At 36.1% G+C, this 25,330-nt stretch overlaps 1 protein-coding gene across 11 annotated transcripts; it reads left to right on the top strand.

Moving 5' to 3' along the window:
- Window positions 1-313: 313 nt before the first annotated feature.
- On the top strand, window positions 314-25,030 carry LOC103978657 (uncharacterized). Of its 11 annotated transcripts, XM_065141698.1 has the most exons (20): window positions 314-452; window positions 538-670; window positions 983-1,224; window positions 3,003-3,168; window positions 3,815-3,911; window positions 5,494-5,582; window positions 7,866-8,025; window positions 8,110-8,245; window positions 9,069-9,162; window positions 10,428-10,562; window positions 12,925-13,025; window positions 17,291-17,404; window positions 19,425-19,645; window positions 21,661-21,719; window positions 21,796-21,981; window positions 22,067-22,190; window positions 22,338-22,393; window positions 23,102-23,247; window positions 23,332-23,499; window positions 24,486-25,030. In XM_065141698.1, the coding sequence occupies exons 4-20, from the start codon at window positions 3,105-3,107 to the stop codon at window positions 24,780-24,782; spliced, it is 2,247 nt and encodes a 748-aa protein (XP_064997770.1). In that variant the 5' UTR covers window positions 314-452; window positions 538-670; window positions 983-1,224; window positions 3,003-3,104; the 3' UTR covers window positions 24,783-25,030. The 11 variants fall into 11 exon arrangements, with proteins under 11 accessions (XP_064997770.1, XP_064997792.1, XP_009392794.2 ...); XM_065141720.1 differs by lacking the exon at window positions 314-452 and having other exon boundaries at window positions 470-670; window positions 1,133-1,224; window positions 3,076-3,168; XM_009394519.3 differs by lacking the exon at window positions 314-452 and having other exon boundaries at window positions 470-670; window positions 1,133-1,224.
- Window positions 25,031-25,330: the final 300 nt, after the last annotated feature.

Here is a 25,330-nt window from a genome sequence, read left to right as displayed (position 1 = left end):
ATGATATGCGTGGCTTACAGACAAAGGGATAGCTAAACAATGATGTGTCTCAGCTACTCCACTTGTTGTGAATTGGGTCGCTGAACATTTATGAGTGCCTTCCATTCCACCTGTTGTGAATTCCATAATGCATCCTAAGATCCACCCGTTCTGCATTTGTTGAACTCACAGCCATGGCCACCACAAGGCAACTACATCCACATAGTGCAATTCCCACTCCATGAGCCAGTAGAATCATGCAAGAAGATAAGTCCAAAAATAACATGAGAAAAGAGAAGCAAGACTTGTCTTTTGGTTTTAGTAGTTCCTATCATTCTATCAGGAAAATTGAGTGTGCCCACTAGATGTTCGTCTAAATGTCACTTTCAGCCACACATCTGGGTCCTTTCATGTAAGGCCTGTTCCCATGACAGGCCGGGCTTTCTCTCACGACTTCGTTGGGGCTCGATAAGGTGATTGAAAGTTTCCGGCCTGAGTATGAGCTTCCAATCACGGCGGTTTTTGAAGAGTCTGAAATCAAACCCTAATTGTTTCCAGGGAACCGCAAACCCCTCGAAAGATCCCAAGGCAGCACGCGGCTCCACCTCTCCCACCGGCGACCGGTAGCGGCGCCTTCGTTTCAGTCGCAATCTTAGAAGAACCTGCTCTCTTGCGACGCCCATTGCTTAAGGTCTCCCCCGTCCACCGGAGCCTAATCTGCTTCTTTTATTTTGTTTCGTTGTCCGATTCCTAGTGCGACTCCTCCTTTTCGGGTAAAAAATGAATTTTTCTTATTTTTTCGTGGAATTTATGCTTCGAGAGATTGAGGAATCTCAGTTTCATGTTTGCAAAGAGAAGAACGAAAATTAACGGTGGTATTTGATGTGGAACCTACTGTTCAATCCTCTAGGGTTTTATGCCTGCATTAATTTTCGTTATACTGATCCAACTGGTTTTTGGTTTCGGTGTTTGAGGATTATTATTATTTTTATCGTGATTCAAGGGTTTTTAATTTCTTCCGGTTCGGCCGGTATGTCCTGGTCCGACCTCCGACTACGATGCGGAGCGAGAAATCCGGGTGGTCCGGTCTGGTTCGTTGCTTACCGCCTTAAACCCCGTGGTTTACCTTTCTAACTCGAGGAGGACTCGCCAGGCGCGTCTCCTCTCCCTCTGCCCGTCGCCGCCGCCCGCGTATCTGCCGACCCCCGCGCGTCCTCCATCCGCCGCTGCCCTTCGCCAGCTCTGGTACTTCTCCTCCGCTTTCTCTTCCTCCTCCTCTCTCCTCAGCTCTGGTACCCTTGTGTCTCCATTTGCAAAGGGTCAATGCCCCTAAAACCTTTTATTGATCCCTTAAGGATTTACAAAAGAGAAGATGGATTGGAGGAAGCATTTAATTTGGGATACCATGAGTAGATATTTCAGCAAACATTTGATAAACAATGCAAATTACAATCATAGACTTCGTAAGCTTTGGATGATCATAAGGAATCCAAGGTGGTCTACCATGGTCAAAAGTTTTCACAAGTATCCACGTGACACTGCTGTGAAACAAGATAACGAATCAACCCTAAACACTACCACAAAGGTCCATCTAACCATATGCTACCCAGGTAGCTTTTGGGTGCTGTGCTGACTAACACTCCTCACTACTTTACGGAGTGAGAAAACCCCCAAAATAGTTGCTTGGATGGTTTATTTTTAATGCAATTTTGCCTCTGTGCAATGATTGTACATAACTTATGTTTACAGGACTAAAACGACCACAAAGGCCAATCAAAATGAGACCGTCGAGCTTATTGCAAGTCTTCTACATGCTGTGCAAAGTATGAATAAAATCGAAAGACACAAACATACATAAATATTAAATCAAATACCCTGTTTACAAATTTGTCTGTGATAGATTGTTAGAGGGGAGAGTGTTGGCGAAGTGCAGGGCGTAGGGAGTGTTGACAACGGTAAGGTGTGCAGGTGACAATGGGGGTTGGGAAGAAAATAAAGAAAAAAAGGATAAACTGAAATTAGTGAGGTTATAAATAGTAAAATATTATTTTATTAAGTTTTTAAGTGGTTGCCAATAGTAAGGGGGTTGTCATTAGTAAATAGGGGCTCTAAATAGTAAATCTCTATTTTTTTAAACCTTTTTAATGCGATGTGGTAGGATTCGCAAGGAGCGTCTCCTCTCTATCGTGCCAGTCGTCGCCCAAGTGCCTATCGTTGCCCGTGCCTTCACCGCATGTCGTCGACTCCAATACATCTTCTTTTCCTCCTCTTCCTGATAGCCAAAATTGAATTTATTGGATCAAGAAAGCTTGCTTTTTATTAAGAGATCAAATTTTCTTGCAAATGACTTCTAGGCCATCTTTAATGGCCACGGTGGTGCACATCCTCTTCATTGTGCTCGTTGTCGCCCACGCACCTACCCGCGTCGGTACATTTTCTCCTCTTCTCTTCTCTTCCTCCATCGCCTTCGCTTCCTCCTCTTGTTGCTCCACCGTCTCTTCTTTCCTTCTTCTTTATCATCGAAGAGCTTTCTATTAAGAGTTTAAATTTTCTCACAAATGACTTCTGGGCCATTTTTAATGGTGTTCTTTTCTAATAAACAAATTAATTTATTTACTTTTGAATACAACAACAACAACAACAACAACAACAAAGCCGTAAGTCTCAACTTCTGAATAAGCGATTTTTTTTCTTGTTTTTCTTTCTTCTTCTTCTTCCATCATCTTCTTCTTTCTTCTTGCTATTTCTTGGATCAAGATAGCTTGCTTTTTAGTAAGAGTTTAAATTTTCTCGCAAATGATTTCTAGGCCATCTTTAATGGCCTTCTTTCTTGATGAATAAATTAACTTATGCACATTTAAATAATTTTTTTTCTTTTTTTTATCTGTTTATATTTTGGACAACAACATCAAGGCTAATTTAGTGGTCCAGATTATTAGATACAGCAATATGCTTTTACTAAGAAAGCTTATTATGCAACCTTATCTTGCTTGTATTTTGTTTGTTTCTTGTGACATATTCAGGGTTCTGTGGTTGCTCACCATCCATTCTTGACCATCGCTGTTGACATGAAAACATTCATCCGTTGAGTTGCAGATCTGGATTTTTGGCTGGGCTTCTGTACCATGTACCATTGTAGAAGATTTTTGCCCAAACTAGCCAAAGGAATGTATATGATAAAACACCAAGGTAAATTTCTGGCTAATACATTGTCTCTATATTTTCAATGTCACTGCATGTTTTGCTTTTTGTGCATAATCAGTTGATGATGTAGCAAATCACTGGAGGAGCACCATATGGATGAGTTCCTGTTACTAAGTTTCAATTTCAAATGGTAGGAGACAACATGTTGAATAGTCATCTTATCCAAGTTCTTGACTAGGCCTTTATGGGTATTTCTCTTTAGCATTTATACCCAACAAAACAAGAAGCTGCATGAATGACCTTCTGTATGTATCGCATTTGCCTGTGGTGCAAGTCAATTTTCTTATAAATCTTGACTATTTATGAAAAGTTAAAATGCACCATCCAACACTTTCAGAAAGTCAACTAGAAGGCAATTTCTTTACTAGTTTTTCTTTTCAGCTTAAAGAAAGTTTATGGACAACAGGAATATGTACTTTAATCTTTATTGTTTGTATAAGTAGGAGAATATTTTGGACAATTGGAAGTTGAAATTCATCAACATTGATTTTTTAGGAAAAAATTGTTCATTTTGAATGCCAATCATTTGAAACTCATATAGCCAATCATTTATTCTAAGGAGGCTTCATCATTTCATGATGAGTTTTCACAGTCATATTTGACTTGTCTATATTTTTTTTCCTCTAATCAGAATCAACACTGGGGAGAGGCTTTTTAGTGACCTCTTTGTTACATCACTTGTCAAAAACAACAGATACACATTGTATAAAGGTTGATTATGTTCCCAGGTAATTTGATTTGCTGCCTATAAATTACTTTTCCTTTGTATCAATGTTTACCTTCCTGCATAGCTTTGACCTGCATTCTGTCAGATAACAGTCGATTTTGTTTAAATACTTGAAAACAATCAAGTTTAAAGGGATCAGTGGCACTCTACCCAGACAAGACTAGATTTTTTCCATCATGTACTTGAATACGGATGATTTTTAAGTGTTAGCTTGCTACTTAGAAGCACATTATATGCCATGAATATCTTGATGTGCACAAATGTTTTTTGTTTTCGATGATGGTTGTGGAAAGCACATAACATCATACTGTCAGCTGAAATTTTGGGATGGAAACTTGTTTGTACTTTATATCTTGGATGACAGGCAAGGTGAAATGGTGAAGTATATAGGCTTTGCAGAGGATGATATTGGCAGATAAAAAGTTGGTCTTATTCTGGTAAACGAACCCACAGAAGCAAGTTGATTGAGTTTGAACAAAAACACGATAAGGAAGGAAAATAATGCACCTAAAAGATTTATAAACAACTTGGTGTCTACATTAGTTCTCATCTGACTGGAAATGCAACAAGATCAAGAAAAGTCTAAATTATCCCCGACATTGAGCCTGAGCTTTAGAGAGACAATCCAGCCTTCTCTTTTTACTTGTGAATTATTTATGGTTTTTCTTATTTCTAAAGTTGTGAGAGTTGATTGTCTTTGAATTGATTATAAATCCTTTTGTCTAATCTGCATGTGATGAAGTCACTCAAAGATTTGTTTTGCATGTTTAACTGAATATATTTCTGTCAAATTTGTTCAATCACACTAAATTTTTATCTTGGCATGTTTGACTAGGATTGCGCATAAAGGAAGGTACTGCTGAAAGCTTTAGGAGAAGTGTTTTGCATATTTAAGTTGTGAATTTAGGTTTAATATTTTATCTTCACTTGTAGCCTCTTGACCAACAACAATTAGACTTCTTTGTTGTTGTGTCATAATTGTCATATTATTTTTGGTCTAGCCTTGTAGAATGTGGAGAATGATATAATAAAAAAAACTGTTGTTTAACATATATGGTTAACGATTTGATTAGCCTACAAATGGTTTAGCTCTGACCAAGTATAAAATGAAGGAAAATCATTTTAGAAGATACATGCATTTCTGAAGAAGACCTATATACACACTGAATTAAATATAATTAGGGAGATAGAAGAGGATTTACAAAGACATTATTAGAAGCCATAAAAAATGGTTTGACTGCTTTTCTTAGACTAGCAATGCTGGAATATCCACATAGACAATAAATTGAGACATTATTGCTTGTTTTGTTATTGTTCTATTTCTCATCACATGCAAGTATTTATTTGATCATCCAAGATGACTTTCATCTGCATGGTTCCCAGCAAGCTTCAACAGAGTGGTTTTTCTAATTGTGCGACTTATTTTACTAGGATTTTCACAGTTCAGGAATGAATTAGTTATTGGATTTATTTTGCCCATTTCAAGTTACTGTAGGTAGGACTTCCCATCTGCATCATCCGTGCATTTAATTTATTTTTGGTGTAAAATGCATTTCTAATTAAATTTAGTAGTTGCCTCTCAGGTGCTCGATTGCGTCTGAAACTCATGATGGTTCATTTTCACAAACAGATATATTGAGCTTTGTCAAGTCTGCTTTTCATAAGCTTGAAGGTAATCTCATATTCTCCACCTTTTGATATTCTTTTGACTTCTTACATGGTCGGTACCACCTTTTGATATTCTCCACCTTTGTCAAGTTGGTGTTTCTTGGACTGATACGGTATTCATCCGTATCGGCATATCGAGTTTTGGTACGCTGGTACATAGTAAGTTTCGAAAAATGCTTAAAAAGGCTGAAAAAATAAAAAAAGTGCCCACCTCACTGGGTGGTACCGGCCATGCACATGGCTTGTACTATGAACAGGGCTTGTACTGCAGCATACAAGCCTTGTCCTGAGTATTGTCAGCTTACACTGGTTTGTGTAGTTGTAACTTGTTGGAGTGGTAAATACCACCAATACCCATCGAAAACGATATTGCAAACCTTGCATAAAAGTATGAAGTGACTAGAGAACATTAAATCGAACAAACTATGTAAAAACAAGGTTTGCAATAACATTCAATACAATGTGTTACAACAGATATTTACAGGTCTAACAATTCATCAGTATATGAACCAATGTAAACCAGGCAGTATGCTGGTACCAGACCCATGCCAAATGGTACAATCCTTGTATCACTTGATACACTTGATTCAGGATTGATACTGTGCACTGAGCATTTTTTTATTTTTTTTGTTGTTCCAACTCTTTTAGGCCTTTTCAAAACTTAGTACTTATTGGCGTACTGGTACTCATTTTACTGGTATCATACTGGTCTAATCCTTGACTGTTACAGCTTCGGTATACGAAATTATGAACCTTGCTTTTAAGAGTACCTTAAGGTTAGTTTTACTATCACTGGCCTACTAGGTTGTATCGTAAGGCAAAGGAAACTAGTGAAAATAAATGCTACTACATTAAATTAGTTATACCAGTTTTTGGCCGATTGGTTCTTGCTGGAAACTTCAGAGTTAGCTAATTTCATCTTGCTGGTTCAAGTTTTAATTTTGTCTCCCAGTTTGGAAGTTGAATCTAAATTATCAGTCTGCAGAAATACTCTTTAAAAATATCCATACTATATACAACTGGAACAAATGCACAACCGCATGAAGATACCATTTAATTAGAATCTGGGTTAGAAAGTAAGCCAACTCACAAGAAGTGCTTCTCCAAAATCCAAACAATGTAAAATAAGTGTTCACAACATACAAAAGGTAAAATTTTTGTGTTGTCTGATTGAGTTCAGGGGATCACAGCCATCTGTTATTTTATTCCTGATATAGTTGGCTAACAAGTTATGAACTAAAGTGTGCTAATAAGTTACCTACAAAGGAACCCATGGGATAACTTCTTCATCCTTAGGACTAGGAACTATTATAGGTTTTGCAAGGATAAATAACTGAAAGGTGTTTTCTTGGGGAGTCTTTTGCACGAGTGCTTAGGAATACCAGATGGTTTCATACTTCATAGCAAGGTTCGCAATACCGTACCGTACCAGTGTTTCGACTTGGGCTCGGTACCGGTACGGTACGGTGTACCAAGCAGTATACCCAGGTGTATCGAGTACTGTAGCACTGCTACAGTATACTGCTACAGTATACTTGTGCACTGTACTGCTACTATAACAGTGCACTGCAACAATAAACTGTACTGTTATAGTGCTACAGTCACTGCTACAGTGCGGACCGGTAGCAGGCGGTCCGTGTGCCGTCAATCTCTTGGACCGGTATGTACTGTCCGTACCGGGCGGTACGATTCGATATGACGGACCTTGCTTCATAGTAAAGCTTAAAATTTTACTGATATATCTTATCTTTTGAATTTAATTACATATTTGTTTTCAAATTTAAACTTCATTGTGTTTGAATCACTCATTGTATCTTTATTTGGCATCAGTTGGTAAATATGTTCTTTTTAACATTCCTCTGCATAATTTGTAATGTTGAATGATTTATGATGTTGAGTCATTCTGAACTGTTAAATTCATATGAAAATATTTTTTTTTGTTTTGGAGCTAAATTGATATGGTCTTTTGTAGCTGATGGATCAAAGAATAATAAGACAGGTAGTGTTGTTTTGGGTGACAGTTCTCTTCTTTTTAGAGTCTAGTAACTTGTTGGTCGCAAATCAACAAGTTAATAGGCTAAATATGCGAACATTTTTTGTTGTTTTTTCAGTACATAATTAGCCAAGATCATATAAAATTGTCACAACTTGGTGAATTCTGCCAATTTTTAATTTCCTGATGTGATCAAATTTGGATGATTGGATGAAGATCACACTGATTCTTTTGGTTTTAAGTATTGTCCTTTGTAGCCTAATGAACATATAATATGTACTTACCAATATGCAGGACCAAATCATTATTGGTTGAATGACATTGGTGGCAATACAAAGTCCAATCAGGATGGAATATTTTTAGTGCTTGTGTTTTCAATTACCAAGGACACAGACATTGTTGGTTACAATGAACGTGTTACTATGTTTCATAGGGTAAAATTGCTACAGCAGAGGTAGTTGTGTTTAAGCTTATTCTCATAATTGTAGAGCTTTCATCAAAAGTAAGGTGGTCACTGACAATAAGTTTCTCATTGTAGGTATCCAGAACTTAATGTTCTTGCTTTATGTTGTGGTTCAATTGATTTAGCTTCTAATCATGCATGGATCACTGAAGCCATTATGGAGGAGTATGTCACCTTTCCTATCTTGGTATTAAAGAAGGATTTTATGAAGGTAAAGCATGAGCTTCTTTTATTTTGTTTTTGTGTATGCTGGCAGAAAATGAGTAGTGCAGAGAGATGTGATTGATGTATTATGTGACATGAAGTAAGCCTTGGAGAAAAGAGATGCTTAAAAGACTGTAATGGGAAATGTCTGACATAGTTCAACTGAAGATCTTGATTGCATATAAAATAAGGAAGTTCCTCTGCATGCAAAATGTAATGCTTCTAGTCTTCCACTTTCTTGAATTTTTGAGTGGGAGGGGACTGAGACGATGAGAGGGAGGATGGGGTTGGGTTTTTGGGGGGGGGGGGGGGGGGGAGAGAGAGAGGAAGAAGCTGTCATCGTTCGCTAATAAACAGGAAGCTATTTCATGTCTCTTTTTTGTGCTGTTGGAAGAATCTTTATACATCTAGAAAGATTATGACTTCTCAATTGAGATGCCTTAGTGGCTAGTGCATGTGCGAGGGCCTGTAGACAATTAAATTTAATGAATGGAAATTAATTTTTGAAAAAAGGAGATTGCAACCAAGAAATCAATTTACCACTTAAGAATTCTAATGGCGAGTAATGTATATTTATTAATTGAACAGAATTGGAGTAAAATTTTCATTTAGCTTGTTCCAAGAATTCATCTTATATACTGTTCAGGTTGGTTGAAACTTGAAACTGCAGCACATAAATGGTTTTACTTAAAACTATCTGATTCTTTTCATTTTTTTTCCTTTTAATCTGCAATCAGTAACCTGATGTGCCTTCTGATGTGAACTTCCTGATTTTCCATCTCTTGCTCATTTGTTACTTAACATAATTTTACTGCCATGGATTTATTCAGATAATGGACCATGTGGGATTCTTGCTATGCAAAGGTTCTACTGATCATGTTGTTCATTTTAATCTGGACATAGATCACAGATTGATTGTTAAAGGTAAAACTTTCATCCTTTTATTTTTGCATTTAGGTTAGATTTTAACTGTATATTGTTCAGTAACAGTATGCTCAAATGTACCTATTCCCTGATATCCCTATGATTATGCAATCATGTCATTTAACATTTGTTTAGTGCTTAGAGCAGCTCTAGAATTTAAACTTCTAGTGCAACCTGTTGTCATATTGATATCAGGTCTGCAAAAGTATCATATGATAGTAGCTAATTTTTCAGACACAGCCAGAAATTGGCTAGACTTGGCTGAAATTGCCTGATCTTTAAAAAATTAGACATTCAAGCCGATCCGGCTGATTCTTGCTTGGAATCTGCCAGCTGACTTGCATGAAAATCTGACATCTTGATAAAGTTTGTTCATGCAAATCTATCTTAACTTGCCATGAGGGCAAATTTCCCTGATTGAGACCAACTTGTTTGACATTGATCCATATAGTTTACCTTTAAGGTCATCTATATGGCTTTCCTTGAAATATATAAATCATGTATAACCTTCAGGAACTTTTCATTCTAGAATTTTGCTCGACACCAACCTGATTTTTACTGCCTGGTAGGTTTGGTCATGAGTGTACTTTATCAAATAGTATTCTATAACCATTTCCATATTGGTAATAGGATATACACCAAACTTCACCTAATACTCTTTTGATCAGTGTTTACAAAAACCTTCACATTCCTATTTTGATCATGTATCATTTTTGATAAACCACTAGAGTGGTATGGTACAAGTGTACTACATGATATACGAGTTGTGCAATCCAGTACCAATAAAAAATAATAAAAAAATACTACTGACTGTACCGGCCCTTTGTTGGACCAGTAAGCACTGGTCAATAGACTCAATACTTACCATACCATCAGGTACATGAAACATTGATCATGAGGTTCCTTTCACTCATATGTAGGAACTTACAGGAGCATTTTAGTTTTGTGCCTTCTACATTTTGATATTGCTCGTTTTTTTAGTTTTGCATTTACTGTTGTCATAAGGAGCTATCCTCCTTAATAATACCTTACTTGAATCTATAGTTGAAATTTGATTGCCTGTATTGTGGTAAGGAGCTAGGTTTAACTACTCCATAAGTCTACTGATCTCTTGCTTTACTGTTCTCAATCATTTCTTTCTCATCTTTATGTAAATTTTGAAATCATCTTCCATGATCCATGCAACCTAGCATAACTAGTATTGAATATTTGTTTGGGGGTACACATAGTTTCCCATACTAACTCCAATTTATGATTGCATGCAGCCATCGAGGAATGCAGCCCATTTAAGAAAGAAACTGCTCTTGCTATGCAGAATACCGATGATAAAACAAGACATATGGAGATTGTAAAGGAACCTTATTTTAATTCTCTTAGGAACTTAATTCTCTGTTATCCAGGTACATGTTTTCCTGTTTCTTTGTAATCCTTATGATTTTTTTCCATATATGTTACTAGCTTATTATGTTGGCTTTCTGATTTTGCTTCTTTATAAGGAATCAATAATGTCCATAACCAATGTTTCTTCTTGGTTCACTTATCCTTTTTAAATAACTAATGCTTGTCTCATGTTGATACTTTGGAGCATAACATCACAGCTTTTGGTCTGTTACTATGATCTTGGTAAATGGTTTTTTCGACTGTACTGCTTTTATATATTCTAGTTAAACTATATTATATGGATATATTTTTATGTTTATGAAGGTAGTAATACGCTAATAATTGCTTCTTGTAGTCAAGAAGAAGGTAAATAACTATGCACCATGTGACATAAGGTTGAATAATGAAGTGGTATCTTTTTAATTTTTATGAGTTCATTTATTAGATAATTATAAACAGAGACATACTTGTGCAAACCTATTAGATGTAGAATCTAACATAACAAGTTAATAAAGTGGATTCTTTCTTAACAATAAGTTCAATTATTAGATAATGTATATAAACGGACACATACTTGAGCAAGCCTATTGGATTCAGAATCTAACATAAAAGTTATTCTCATATAGAGTTTGCTAGCTCTAACAATCAACGCTTCAAAAATCAACTGCAACAAGTTGATGTTCTTGTATCGTATGGCTTATGTGCATTGTGAGTTTGTGACTGCATAGGGGGATGGTTATTAGTTCATATTAAAATATGAAAATAATATAAATAAGAATAGGAATATGTAATCAAGTGATTGATAGGAAAGTGTGTAAGAAGCAAGGAGTAGTGGATTGACTTCCATACTCAACTAGCAATGTAAACAATGTTGCTATTGAGGGCGATATAAACACTTGTGGAAGAGTTTTCTGCATCCAGCTTTGCCGTATGCCAGTCATTATTGATAGATATGAATCTATCATTCCATGAATGAACTGTTATACATGCCAATATGCATAAATCGCCTATAATATCCTTTTTGTTTTTGCATTGAACCAAGTTAGTGTCTAGCATGGAAACAGCCATTGGATGCCTAAGAAAGAGATTAGACTGAAGTTTGAGCCTTCAAGAATTGCATTTTAGTTTTCTACAGCTACTATTAATCTCTATTATTGATTGAGAGAGCAGTATTTGAATGTTAAGAAATTAGATGTGAGTATTAAGAAAATGTTGTTTTTCCATTAACTTAAAGGTTAGGATGTTGACTTGTTAATTGTTATCATGAAAGGTGGTGACTGAGAGGAGTAAATTAACACAAACCAAATAACTGTAACTGTAGAAAAGTTATAATAAAGAAACAGGGTTATGTCAGAACCAAAATTTTCTGTTTCTCCTTTTCATTAACAAAAATTTCTTTAAAGTATGTTTATCCCATGGAAATTGAATTTTTATATGTTTATATGGTAAGAAATCTGTATAATCTGGAAAACTATTTTGCACATTTTTATGAATGTTAACTCTTCATCTTCAAAATTTTCTGTGGAAAATGAAAAAAAGAATAAATTAAATCCTCATTTTTTTGTTAACTTTGAACATATATCTCTAAAAAATTATGTAACTTTTTCATATAATTCAAACAGCTGAAAAATGAAAGGGAATCAACTCCTTTTGTCTTCTATGAATTTGTACCTATGTTTTTTGTAAAGTTTTTAGTGGATAATCATTTTCCATATTTTTCCTTGCAACCAAATAGACACTTCTGTTTATTTTGAATTTCTTCAATTGAATAAATATTTTTACTTCTTCAAAAATCAAATATACTTTGATTTCTTTCATCATATTGATGTCTCAATTGGTAACATAGACAATCAAACATCATAGAGCCATATATTTTAAACATTGGACTTTTTGAGAAAGCTAATGAGGCTAGTTTGTGAGCCTTATATGAGGGGAGCCTCAAAATTAGAGCTCATGAGGTGGATCTTTTTTTCTTTGATGGTGTGTCCTCTGAGTCTTCCCACTACTGCTTGCAGCTCCGAGTCATGGAATCTAGATCACCTGACAACATGTTCTTTGTCTATTTTCTTCTTTCACTTGTTTGTATGCTGTTAAGTAATGCAAATTGTAAATCTATCACACATTTTGTATGTTCCTTTTTTCTTGAATGGATTGTATGTGTTCTGTAATTACAATGATTGGAGAATAAAGTGTAGGCATACCTTGTAAACCATTTCAAACTTGCTGTTTTCAGTCTTGACAGATTTAGATTGTCATATTTGATTGTTTAATTTTTGCTGACTGGTTGCCATTATTTTTGGTATGATCTTTATTTGAATAAAATCACTGATAAGGTCTTCTATCTTCTGGATTTACTAGCATTTCTATTTTTGACCATTCCAGGATCTGTGTCTGTAGATGAAGATGGAAACCACATATTCATATCTGACAGTAACCATCATAGGATCATCATTAGTGATGGTGCGGGGAAGATTTTGGATTGTGTAAGAATTAATCTGCTTGCCTGTTGATTACATTTAGACATGCTATATTCAATTTTAGCCTGTTATACTATATTAGAGATTTTTGAGGCGAATGTTGGAATACTGCTTTGTTTATTAAGATAAACACAAGGAAGATCAGAAGAGAAAAGTAGGACAATAGGAATCCTAAAAAGAAAAAGAAAAGGAGATGATTACGACCATAGGCTGATCTACATGCAGCAAAGTTGTCAAACTCAGAAGCCTTGGGAGGTAGAATTGCTTTGAAACTAGCACTCATGAAAAGTTGTCGTAACCTCTTAGGACACAGGATGATTCCTCAAGTGTCACACTTAATTATTTGTGTTAGTCCACATTCCATGTTCTTAAGGAAACGAGATTACAACCTGGAATAAGATTGCAGCCTGAAGAACAAGAAGGTAACATGGTCATATACACACAAATTTTTACCTTGCACTGACAGATAGTATCTTCCATCTGCTTTTATGAGGAAGTGAAGCACATACAGTATGTATCAAAGTAGCACTTTGGCACCCATCATTACTCTAGAAATTAGTGGCATGATTTTATTATAATTTCTCTTTGCAACTATTGAAATGGATTTGAGTGCTAAAAAGGTGTGTTTACCTTTATGCTTTCTCTCACACTTTACTCACCATCACTAATGATGATCCTAGTACAGTTACTGTCAGTTACAAATATATGGTTTCCATTTGCATCTACATATACAGATATATTTTAAATCTTTTTTTTTCAAGATTGTTAACAAAAGTAAAGTCATATTGAAATTAATGACTGACAAATCTTCCTAAATGAAATTTTGAAATCTTTACAAGGAGACCATCGTCATATGGCTTTTGAAGCAGCACCTTAAAATCTTTCCTTGGAGATCACAGGCTGCTGGTGATCTCCACTGCTTTTCACCACTGGCTTTTCTTATTGTTGTATCACTAGTTATCTTCTACTATTGCTAGCAACATTTTTAAACTTGCTCTCCTATCAAGAACTATTGAGGGTCCATAAACTTGCAACATAGCATCATAAGATCCTCCAACCTAATCTAAATTAGCTTTTGAAAACCATTTATATAAAATTCCATAAATGTTTTCACATGATCGATTATAAGAAATTAAAATGGCACCAATGTAATATTTTAACAAAGAGAATTTAGAAACTTAGAGATGCAATTGCATGCAGTGCTGCACATGCAACACACTAGAGAAAAGGTAGCTGCTTAAGTATCAAACTGCAGAGTAGTTCTGCTGGCTGCTGCAAGCAATTTGAAGTGCTCACAAGAATAGAAAACTGAATGATCAAGTAATGCCTAACTTCCATTGTCATGTTACTTTCGCTCAGAGTGGTGTATTCATTGATTTGAAGCTGCACTTAGTATAGCTAAATCAACTAATTAAGGCACATGAAATCATTTAGTAAAAGCATCTTTAACTTGAAACCTCATTTTAACTTTTCAATTTACTTGTATCAAACATCAGGGATGAAAGAGGAATACCTTATCCAAATAATTATAACACAGAAAATTAGTTAATGTAGCAACCATCATCAAGATAAATGTGACCAAGGTTGAATTTATTGTGCATAATGGAGGATAAGACTAACAACATAATTAGTTAAAAGATGTACAACACAATGACAAAAAACTGCAGACAAAAAAAACTAGTAATATAACTCAAAGGAAAAACCATGCGGCATGACAGAACCACCTATCCTTTTTGGTTTTGCTCTCACAAGAGGAGCCTCTAGTTGTCATAGAGAAGAGGGGAGAGATGCCAAGCAACAACAATGATTTGTGGTCGTAGAGAGAGGGTCAAAGGAAGGGGAGAGAATGGAGGCAGAAGCCAGACGATGGAGGGGAGAGGAGGAGATGCACATTGGTGGTGTTTCATGGTCGTGGAGAACCGGGTGGAGGGAGGGGTGGCGAGCGATGGTGGCCATTCCTAGCTATGTTAACTTGGAAAAGCAAGGGAGTAGAAGAGGGGACGAGACTTCCAAATCTCTCAGGTGAGAGGAGGTGGTAGGTGGTGGTTGTTATTTGGATGGAGGATTTGTTGGTGGTGCTGGTTGTTGCTTAGAGTGAGGATTTGTTGGCATTGCTAGCTGTTGCTCAGAGAGAAGATTTATCGGGTAGGACATCAAGGGGGGCACACGTTAGAAGATTGGGCGCATGGTGGGTGTAAATGCGGCTTGGGTTTTAAGAGAGAAAAATAGGATAAAACTTGGTTAATTCAGGTCAACTAGTACAAGTAGACCAAATTTACTGAGTTTACTATTGAGTTGAACTAATTCGAGGTCATGATAGGAGAAGCTAGGGCTCAAATAGAAATAAATAGGTTGAGGAGTAGCTAGGTGTTGTGATCTAACATGATTGAATAACTGACTTGTTAACTTCGTTGAGGTAAAACATTGATCCAAAATGGTCAAGTCTAAGTTAACAGTTTTATTCTCAATGAGTCCTTATAATCCAAGACCGTTCACTTCTGATGTGAGACTAAAATGGGGTGTTACAATCTCCCCACTTAAGGTTTTGACATCCTTGTCAAGGTCTAGTATAAACAAGAATCAGATCCTAGCATGATGAATGTGAGGCCATCAAGGCACCATAACATGTTTTTGGCAGCTAGAAGATGTTAAATCAGCATGAAAGTTTTGAGATTGTTATGCAACTGAATTTAGTTATTGTTGGAGAAAGTTGTTGATAAGTTATAGCTGGGCACAGATGGAAGTGCAAACATAAGTGTACTGGATGACGCTCAAAGATGTGGAACTCAATGATATGCAATTGCTAGATACATTTATAAAGATTTTTTGGTATCAAGTTCATAAGCCATTTGAATTTTCATTGTTATTTTGGAGCACAAAGCAACCATAATAAAGTAATGTTCAAATGAATTCGGCTAGCGTGGGAGATAGTTGCTTATCCTTAAGATATGATGTAACTATTTACAACTCTGCTGTTTGCTTCACATGATTATGCTATTCTTGAATTTAAAATAATGCATTATGGATTAAATTAAAAAAAATGCAGTTGCTTATCCTTATGTCGTAATGTAACTATTTACAAATCTTCTTGTCTCTTGGCATGATTATGCTATTCCTGAAGTTCATATAATGCATTATGGATTAGATAAACAATGCACTTAATGCTACATTTGAAAATCTTGAGCTGCATGGCTTACGGATTAAAGGTTGGTCAAATGATACGGCACTAAGCTTAAGCCTAAGGATTTGGATTCATCAAAAGGAAATTGATAAAAAAAAAAGTTCTTAGGCTTTGTGATTCATTTATTTTAGCTGGATGCTTGAAACTATGAATTCACTAAAGGGTGGGCCAGCTTTCTGTATTTTGTGACGGTGACTGCTAGACAATCAAATCCAGTAAACTCTCATTTTCTATACAAATGCTTGGTGTGTAACCTTCTTCCACCTAAACCTTGGACTGTCAGTCTAGTTCTCCAGTACTAGATGTCCATGGATTCTCTTATGAGAATCAAGGCGCTAATGATCTTATAGAATTAGGCTAGTCATACTGCCCTGTGCGTGCTAGCTGACTGTAGGTTTACTTGTACCCTCTCATCAAATTTTGGTCTTCCTAATCTGTTCCCTTTTCTTCTTTCTTCTTTACCAGCAACTCCTTTACGCTCCATGTTTTTAAAAACTCCCTTTTGTATTAAATTTCTCAAATTTGATATGGGGCATATTTCTTGTTCTCCAAATCAAGTTCGAATTTTAATATCATGTGCCTTAATTTTCTTTCTTAATAATGGTTTTTTTTGCTAAGTGAAGCCTAAAATTTCATGTTCCAATCATGCAGTGTTGAATTTATGCTGGATGTATGTATTTCATGAAGATCCATCTGAATGTAAGCTAGTTCCATATGGTTGTCTTGGATCCTACCTAAATCTGCAAAAAATTAATATTGATCAGCATGGTTCTGGTCTACATCAGCCAAGTATGCTCATTTGTGGATCCAGCCTAAATCCATGTGGATCCAACCTAGATGTGCATTAATTTAAGCTAGCTCACATTGTCGATCTGGCCAAGATTGGTATGTCTAAGCCATAATATTTCCTTATCCTTTATTATTCTGATGATGGTAGTTCTAACTCAAGTATATTATTATTCTGATGGTGGTAGTAATCACTCAGGTGTTTTATACTGTTGACTTTTCTTAAAATGTTGAATAAATTGGGGTTCTGGTTTATCTGATGATTCAAATAATATGATATACAGTGATTTCATTCATTTTGCAGATTGGTTGTTCCCCAGGTTTCGAGGATGGTGAGTTTGAATCTGCTAAATTGTTCCGGCCTGCTGGATCCTTCTATCATCCTGATGAAAATTGCCTTTTCTTTGTGGACTCTGAGGTATGACATACAATATGGTGATTAGCGCATCTGAATTCCTCCTTATACCTGATGTCTTTGTAATGCAAACCTCATTGTGAAGAGTTGTAAAGTAAATTTCAACTACCACTGCATGCCTGGTTCTTAAAGCTTATTACTACATCAGTACATTGCCATATATTGGACCTTTCAGATAAATGTTGTTAGCAGCTATTTGGGAATGTTAGTTGCTTTAGCATTGAGTTGGATGAGATAGTCAGCTGAAAATTTCAAATATCTTGATTATTGCAAGTGTCTTAACCAGCCTTATGTTTCTGCAATTTTGGTATTGTAGTATTATTGTTTTTATTCAAGTGTGTTATTGCTGCCAGTAAGGAATTGGCACATATTAAGGTCCCAGCTATGCCATCACATTGCTAGGTCAATTTTTGGTTGGTTCCACTAGGCACAAAGGCCTTCTGGAATCCACAATGTACTATTTCTAGAAATGTATCAGCATACTCTCCCATGCCACAAGACCACAATCCTTGATTATGTACCATTTATATTTCTCATGTCTCAAGATTGATGTTCACATATACTTGCCAAATTGAATCTTAACTTGGCCAGGAAAACAAGAAATGATGCACAATTGTTGCATCCAAAGCGTTATAGTGTTAATTCTTATAATTGATTAATTATACTAATGGGAGGCCATCTACCAAATTGTTCTTAGCTTAAATTATCAGTTTCACAGTGTAGTAGGATTCTTGTCTTTTAGTAACCTTCATGCTATGATTTATCATGCTGGAATGCAGATCCAGACTAGTTTTGCTTTGGTGGTCTTTTCTCTCCTTTTCTTATCATGGCTTCTGATTCTTATGATGTGTATAGTTTCTTTAGATGTTTTAATAATCCAAAATGGGGTGGCGATATGCATTTAGGCAATTGCTTTTGTTCTTTTCTACCCTTACTTTCTGTTTGCCTCTATTGTAATAAGTTTTGCTTAAAAATAGAACGAAGATTATATACTTGGCTTCGTCTTTTTCTTTTGTGGATTTGATGACAAATATGAGCAAACATTAATATTTTAACCAAGCAATGCCGTTTCGAGTACTAGACCTGTAGATCGGATTGGTACGTATCGGTCAGTACACAATACATATCGGTGACTCGAAGAGGAATAAAAAGGAGAAGATGAAGGCGTAGTGGAGGAAGCGGAGAAAGAAGGATGAAGAAATGAAGAAGAGGAGGCAGCGGAGGATGAGGAAGGGAGGAGGAAGTGTACCTGTCAACAACACACGATGGGTGGCGAATGGCGATGGGTGACACCAGGAGGTGGAAAAACATGTATGTGTGTGTGCATGCGTGGGCACATGGGTGTGTGTGTGTGTGTGTGTGTGTGTGAGAGAGAGAGAGAGAGAGAGAGAGAGACGGCAAGGCAGTGGATGACCCAAGGCAATGATGAGGCAACAAGCGGTGATGAAGCAATGGGAGGTGCATTGAGAGAGATCAGGAGAGACAGGAGAGAGGATCTTGTGGATAGGGCCACTTTCTTTGCCATCCATCTTTGCTGTGGATAGGGCTTTCATGGTTCTTGCATTCATGAACAGCTCAAATTTGAACTTGTGTTTGACTCAAGGTCAATCTGTTCAAAATTCTGTGAATTTAATCAAGCTCAAGATGAACATGATCAACTATATGATCGGCTAGACCAATTACAAACAAGGATTCTCTTCAATCTTGTTCAACTTGTTTACAACCCTTGTTGTGATGCATCATAAGAATTCTCATTTTAGTTGCTGGTTTTGTTCCTTTTTATCTTTATTTTTTTCTTCATTTTGAAAATAATAGATTTGAATTTATGATCTGCATTATATTGAACTGTCTTCACATTTTACTTCAATTTTTTTATCACTCTGATTTTTCTGAACTTGTATTAATGTTTGATTATATATCCACTTTTTCCCTTTTAATAAAGAGTTATACAAGTGGCATAGAAGATGCAACTAGTGATATGTTCTTCCTTTTTTTAAATCTTTACACATTAATTTATTGGTAGAATCATGCCATTAGAAGAGCTGACATGAAAAAGAGAGTGTTGGAGACAATTTACCCCGCTTGTGTTCGGAAAAGTAGCAGTATTTGGAGCTGGATCCTAGATAAACTTGGACTGGAAACTAAAGTTGTTTCACAACCTGGGGAGCTTGATGTGGACTTGATTAAATTTCCATGGTATTTGATGAAGACAAGGGATAATGACCTCTTGACGATAGACCGCAGGTGATATATTCCTTTTACTAATTAATTTAAACTGAATAAGCATAGTTTCTTTTAATTTAAACTGTATAAATATGGTGCCAAATTTTCAGTTTTGGATGATCATTTACCATTTCAACAATTTTAGAAATTTTTTTGGTATATGTGTTAGTCATTGCACCACTTGTTGCAAAAGTTATATTTCTTGTTTAACTGTTGAATTAGAGGGGAGCCATTTTCATGCCCTGTGGTTTTGGTAGACATCAAACAAGTGTGAAATTAAAAATTGCGTCATCTACATGATCATGCTATTTTTCAAACTTCTTGGATAGTGGATGACTTGTATAACACCCAATTTGAATTAAAATACTTGGTCAAGGTAAAAATAAACCATTCCGTTATTTTACATTGAACAGCCAAATCAAGACTTTTAAAAGTTCAACACCATTTATGGTCCTCATGTGCATGGTGCATGTATTAAGGCTTAAAATGATCTTCTAACCTGATCAAAGGGACAAATATGTAGATTTCAGCCAATTAAATGACAACATAGTTTCAACATGTAGGTGGCAAAATTATTGGTAGGCTTTCCATCAGTATTCTGATTGACCTGAGGCATAGAAATTATTTATAATCGTATCACATTATAGAGAACACTGAATTTGCCCATATCTGATAATCTTCAGTGGCAGTCCAGCATTTATAAAGACCTGGAAGTACGCCAAGAATGGTGGTCTAAGTATCTACCATAAGCAAACTGTGTCATGGTTAAGCATGAGCAGCTTTGTCTATATGCATGTATGCATATTCACCTCTATGCCAATGGTGAGATTTAGTAGCAACTTCTGTCAACTAACATTGTTTCACTAAAGATTTTGGCAACAAAACCTTTGTATCCCATTATCACCATGTTTCTAAAATATTGTAGTTCATTTGGTACGGAAGTTGATATGGAAGATTTGTCTACTTGAAGATGCTATTTTAAATAGGTATAATAGTTTAAAATGTTGGCCTATCTTAACCATGTAGGCACTCAAGTAGGAAAAGGAGATGGTGGAGGAGATGGAGGCTTGAAGAAACTTACCATATGCAAATTGTCATTCATCTGCATCAGGAAATTTTACTTTCTATACCCCGCAAGATGTATCTTTTGATGTTTCTAGAAATAACTTATTCTATATCTTTGAACTTTTTATGTTATTTGAATATTTCTATATTATTCTTATTAATGTTTATGTTGATAATTTTCACATTTTATTGTTTTCTTTTAAGGAATAATTTTTTAATCATATAAATAACTTTTATAGTAATATATATCAAAATAGAATATATTTTCTGTATAATATTATTTTTTTGCTGAATTATTACAAAAGAATTTCCTACTGTGACATGGTTGGTTTCAAATCATGAGGGCATAGTGATGTACTGCCCGTATCGGTCCCCTGTTGGATCAGTATGTACCGCTCATATCGAGTGGTATGTTGCAGTATGACGAACTTTGGATAAACTACTACTTTTAAGGAACTTGTATAGGTAGACCTGTTTGGATACTTTTTCCCACCAGCAGTTCTAGACTAGTTCTTCAGCCACTGCTTTAAGTGAACCTTGACTTTAGACTCTAAACAAAGGTTGGCTAGGATTGATAGTTTAGCTCTTTCTTAAGCATCATGATATAATACCTAAGAAAAAAAAGGTATATAATGCATATTTACAAGTAAAAGTCTGGAATTATTATTTCATTCTATCATATATGTTAGTTGTTGGTAATAAACATACCATTTCATCAGCTATATCCAGATATAAAGAAAGGCAAGTACAACCATTCTTTAAATGTCAAAGTAGTTTGGTAGTTGGGTTTTATCTTCTTGTGATAGGTTACAATATTTTTATGTTGTCATAAAATAAAGAAATGATTGTTATTTGAGTTCAGGATGAAAATATAATAGAAGTTTGACTAGCAAAATGTCTGGACTTGGGAGAGCATTGAATGCATGAGATATGTATGGTACCTTTGCATGATCAATAATCTGATTTTGCAGCTTTGAAACTTTATGGGTTGTGAGCATGGAAACTGGAGAAATTAAGAGGATTGTAAGAGGTATGTCTTTTGTTTTATGGCTTCACTAGTATCTTTGATCAAATAAGTCTCAACTACAGAACCTGATTTTTGATAGGAGTCTCCAACATTATGGAGATGTGCGGGGACATGATAATGGAGAAAGTAACTCTACTGAAGGATATTTACCAGAATATGCCATCAAAGAGACTTCATCATTGTCTTTCGCTTGAGGGAATCCCTTTTGCTGGTTTGTTTTCATCAGTAGCAAGTTTCCAAAATGATGTTATCTTGTGTGATGCAGGTTGGTTATCCTTGAAACTTCTATACTTTCTCTTTCTGCGCTAAAAATTTATTAACTGTTACGTTCCATGTTCCTTCCCATGAAGCTAGTCAAAGAGTCCTCAAATATCATCGAGAATCCAGGGGCATTTCATTTCTACATTTTTCAAACTTAGGAGTGCTTGGATTACCATATTGGATGGTTTGTCCTCTTGAAAGAGTTGTTAATAGGTGTGGTGATTCGGTTTCAATCTTTATTTTCAGTTGGAAATTTTGTTTACCAAGCAAGTGATTGATTGCCTGTTTACCTTTGAGTGATGAGCTAAAGGTGTGATGTTTTAGTTTTTCTAATTCCTTGATATGCTTGTCATGTTCTAGTGGAAATGCAGGGAGCTTTAGTAGTGAGCAACTCCATCATTTTGATGTCCTTCCTGGTAAGTAATAGGATTCTGGTTCATCATATAACATACTTTTCTTGTCGACATATTATATTCTTTTTTTATTCCTAACAAGGTATGTAATACCGTACCGTACCAGTGTTTTGAGATTGGCCCGGTATGGTACGGTACCAGCGTACCGAGCGGTACACTAGGGTGTACCAAATAGTTTTATATATTTTCTTCTTTACTGTAGTACTGTAGCACGTTCCGTCCGGTACCGGGTGGTCCACGTATCGGTATGCCGTCGGACCGGTATGTACCGCCCGTACTGGGCGGTACCATTCAGTACTGCATACTGTATGATTCCTAAGCATAGAGATTATCTTAATCTGCATAGATGGTGGGCATCTTGCTGTAGTTCTTTTGATATGTCAGGAATATGTTGGTGCCCTGTCGTTATTGTCAATGATTAATTATGAATCAGATAAAACTGCATTAGTTGTAGTTCTTTATCATGTTCATATCATTTGAATATACAATGGTCAATATTATACAATGTTCTATACTAGCTATTTAACATTCATGGTTTCCAAAAATAAAAGAAGTAGACGGAAAAGCATTCATGGTCTCAGATTACCATCTCTGGGCATCTTTTTCTTGGTCACAACTTATTAGTATACCATGCTTGAATTAATTTGGTGTATGGCATGGAGGGGATAACTACATTGTTGAACTCATGGTACATTGTCTGATTTTTCACAGGAAGATGTGATATACAATTTTCTGTGGATATACCTCATGGTACTGAACTCGTAGCACCAGTGGACAGAAGTTGCATATGGTGCCAAGCTAGAGGATCTGCTGCAGAACTCTCTGGATTGCAGGGAGCAGTTGCTGGCGCAAAGAAGGTATCATGAAGAGGGCCTTTCTTTTCTTCACTCTTGTGACTTCCGTTGCTCTAGTAATCAAAACTATTTTGGTGGGTTTGCAAGGTTGGTGTTGCTCAGCAGTGGTTTGATGAATTGGATAACCTTGCCTTTTTGAAAATGGAGGATGAACCCTGTTCTGAAGATGGAGAGGAACTTCCTGAGGAACACTTCCAAGTTAAGGACAAGATTCATTTTGATTGTTCTCTAACCATAAGTCCTGGGACTGCTGAGGTACCCATTTTCACTGTTCCCATGAACTCCTATTTAAAGTTGTTCTCTTAGCAAGGTAGAATTTCATTCTCTCTGGAATTTGATGGATTAATATTCAGAAGGTATATCACTTGATTGCTTTTGGTGATGATGGATGCACGTTCTCTTGTTTTCTGTTGAAATTGGTTTTTCATCTCAATCACAGCTTTTCTTTTGATGGAGATCTCTCTATCAAGACAAACAAGCATGAAAGTCGGATCTGGGATGTGTTGCTGTTGGTACATCTTCCTTGTAAACTGATTTTAAAAGTGGGGCGATATGGCTCATCATATTTAATTTATTTGTGCATATGTAAAACCTTGCAAATTAAATTTCTGATGCATCCAGATGGAGTCATTGTTTGACCACTAATGATAAGCTTCCATGTAAACTCAGTCCTTTTTTTAGCTTTGCCCCTGCAATATTGGTTTTCTTTTTGAATTTCATTATCATGCATGCTTGTAGAAAATAATAGCTTTTCCCAGATTCAGATCAGCAAGAAAAAAAAAACAATCAGCCAGAATCAGGATACTAAGAGAAACAAAAGGAAAATAACTTTTCCCTGTTAAAAAGATTGTGCGCAGTCTATCCCTTTTCTTTTCATCTTTCTGTTCAACGACCATAAGATCAAATATCCAAAATGGAGGATAGATGGTGGTCCAAGAAAATTTGAGGTAATCTTGATTTTTCATGATTTCATGTTTGTGTTTGTACAAGCAGTCATGCATGGTTTAGATAAGACCCCATCAGTGAGTCACAAATACCAGTTTCCTTATGTTGCAGTTCTGACGTATCAATTTGTGTTGTTGTTTTTTTAACCCGCAAGAAGTCTTTTATGGTATAACTTAGATTTTGACATGCTTGCGACACCAGAGGTTTGTAGCAAGTTCTCTTTTTATGATTAATACCGCTGTGGTTTAGTCCGCCACATATGGTGGTAACATAATGTTGATTGCTTTTGATCCTAGGTGGTGGTATCCGCAGTTGTCTATCTGAAGCCAAAGAAAACACAAGGTAGTACAGAGGAGTGGAGCTTACCAGTGACAACGCTTCTGGACTGCAACAAGCATGAAGTCAGAAAACTGGAAGAAGATGCATCCATCAGGTTGCTTTCAAAAACCTTTGAAGATGTAGAAGATATGATCTTCATGAAGCCTCTGCATATCAGACTAAGATTCGAGTGTGCTGACCACCCAGCTGGCGAAACCACTAAAGAGACCATTTGCACAGACTCCACAATAAAGGTCCCTATATCTTTGAACTAGTTACATGGTTGTAGTTTTCCATCCATTGTGTTCTTCCCTGATGCATCTCTTTCTTTCTCTAACAAAGAGGTTTAAAATCTTTAGTCAGCCGCGTCTCCTCTTCCTGTTTTCCTTTGTGCTTTCCAAATAAACTAGGGGGATAAGCAGCTTAGTTGTAACTTACAGTGATGTTTATGTTTTGAAACACACATTATATCATTAGTGTTTTTGGTAACTCTGGGTTTATATATTGAACATGCAATTTGTGATTTGTCGTGTATCCTGTCTGGCATCAAAATGAAAGTATCATGTTGCTGTTTCAGTATCGATGAGGAATAATTAGTCTTCATCATAGTGTGCATATTTCTCTTGCGACCCAAGCAACCATCAGTGTTCTTCAAACAATTTATTTGAATCTCCCCTACTTTACTTATAATGGTTGTCGATCGAGTACATTTTTACCCATTAAGATGACTTAAAGGGTCTTCAATCTGAGGGTGGTTGATAGATGGGACAGATACAAAGAAGCAGCTCCACACACACTGGGGGATGTTAGCAGGTGATCTGAA

The sequence above is a fragment of the Musa acuminata genome, chromosome BXJ1-3 (assembly GCF_036884655.1).
Source record: "Musa acuminata AAA Group cultivar baxijiao chromosome BXJ1-3, Cavendish_Baxijiao_AAA, whole genome shotgun sequence".
Taxonomy (NCBI): Eukaryota; Viridiplantae; Streptophyta; class Magnoliopsida; order Zingiberales; family Musaceae; genus Musa; species Musa acuminata.
This window is presented reverse-complemented; position numbering and strand designations above follow the sequence as displayed.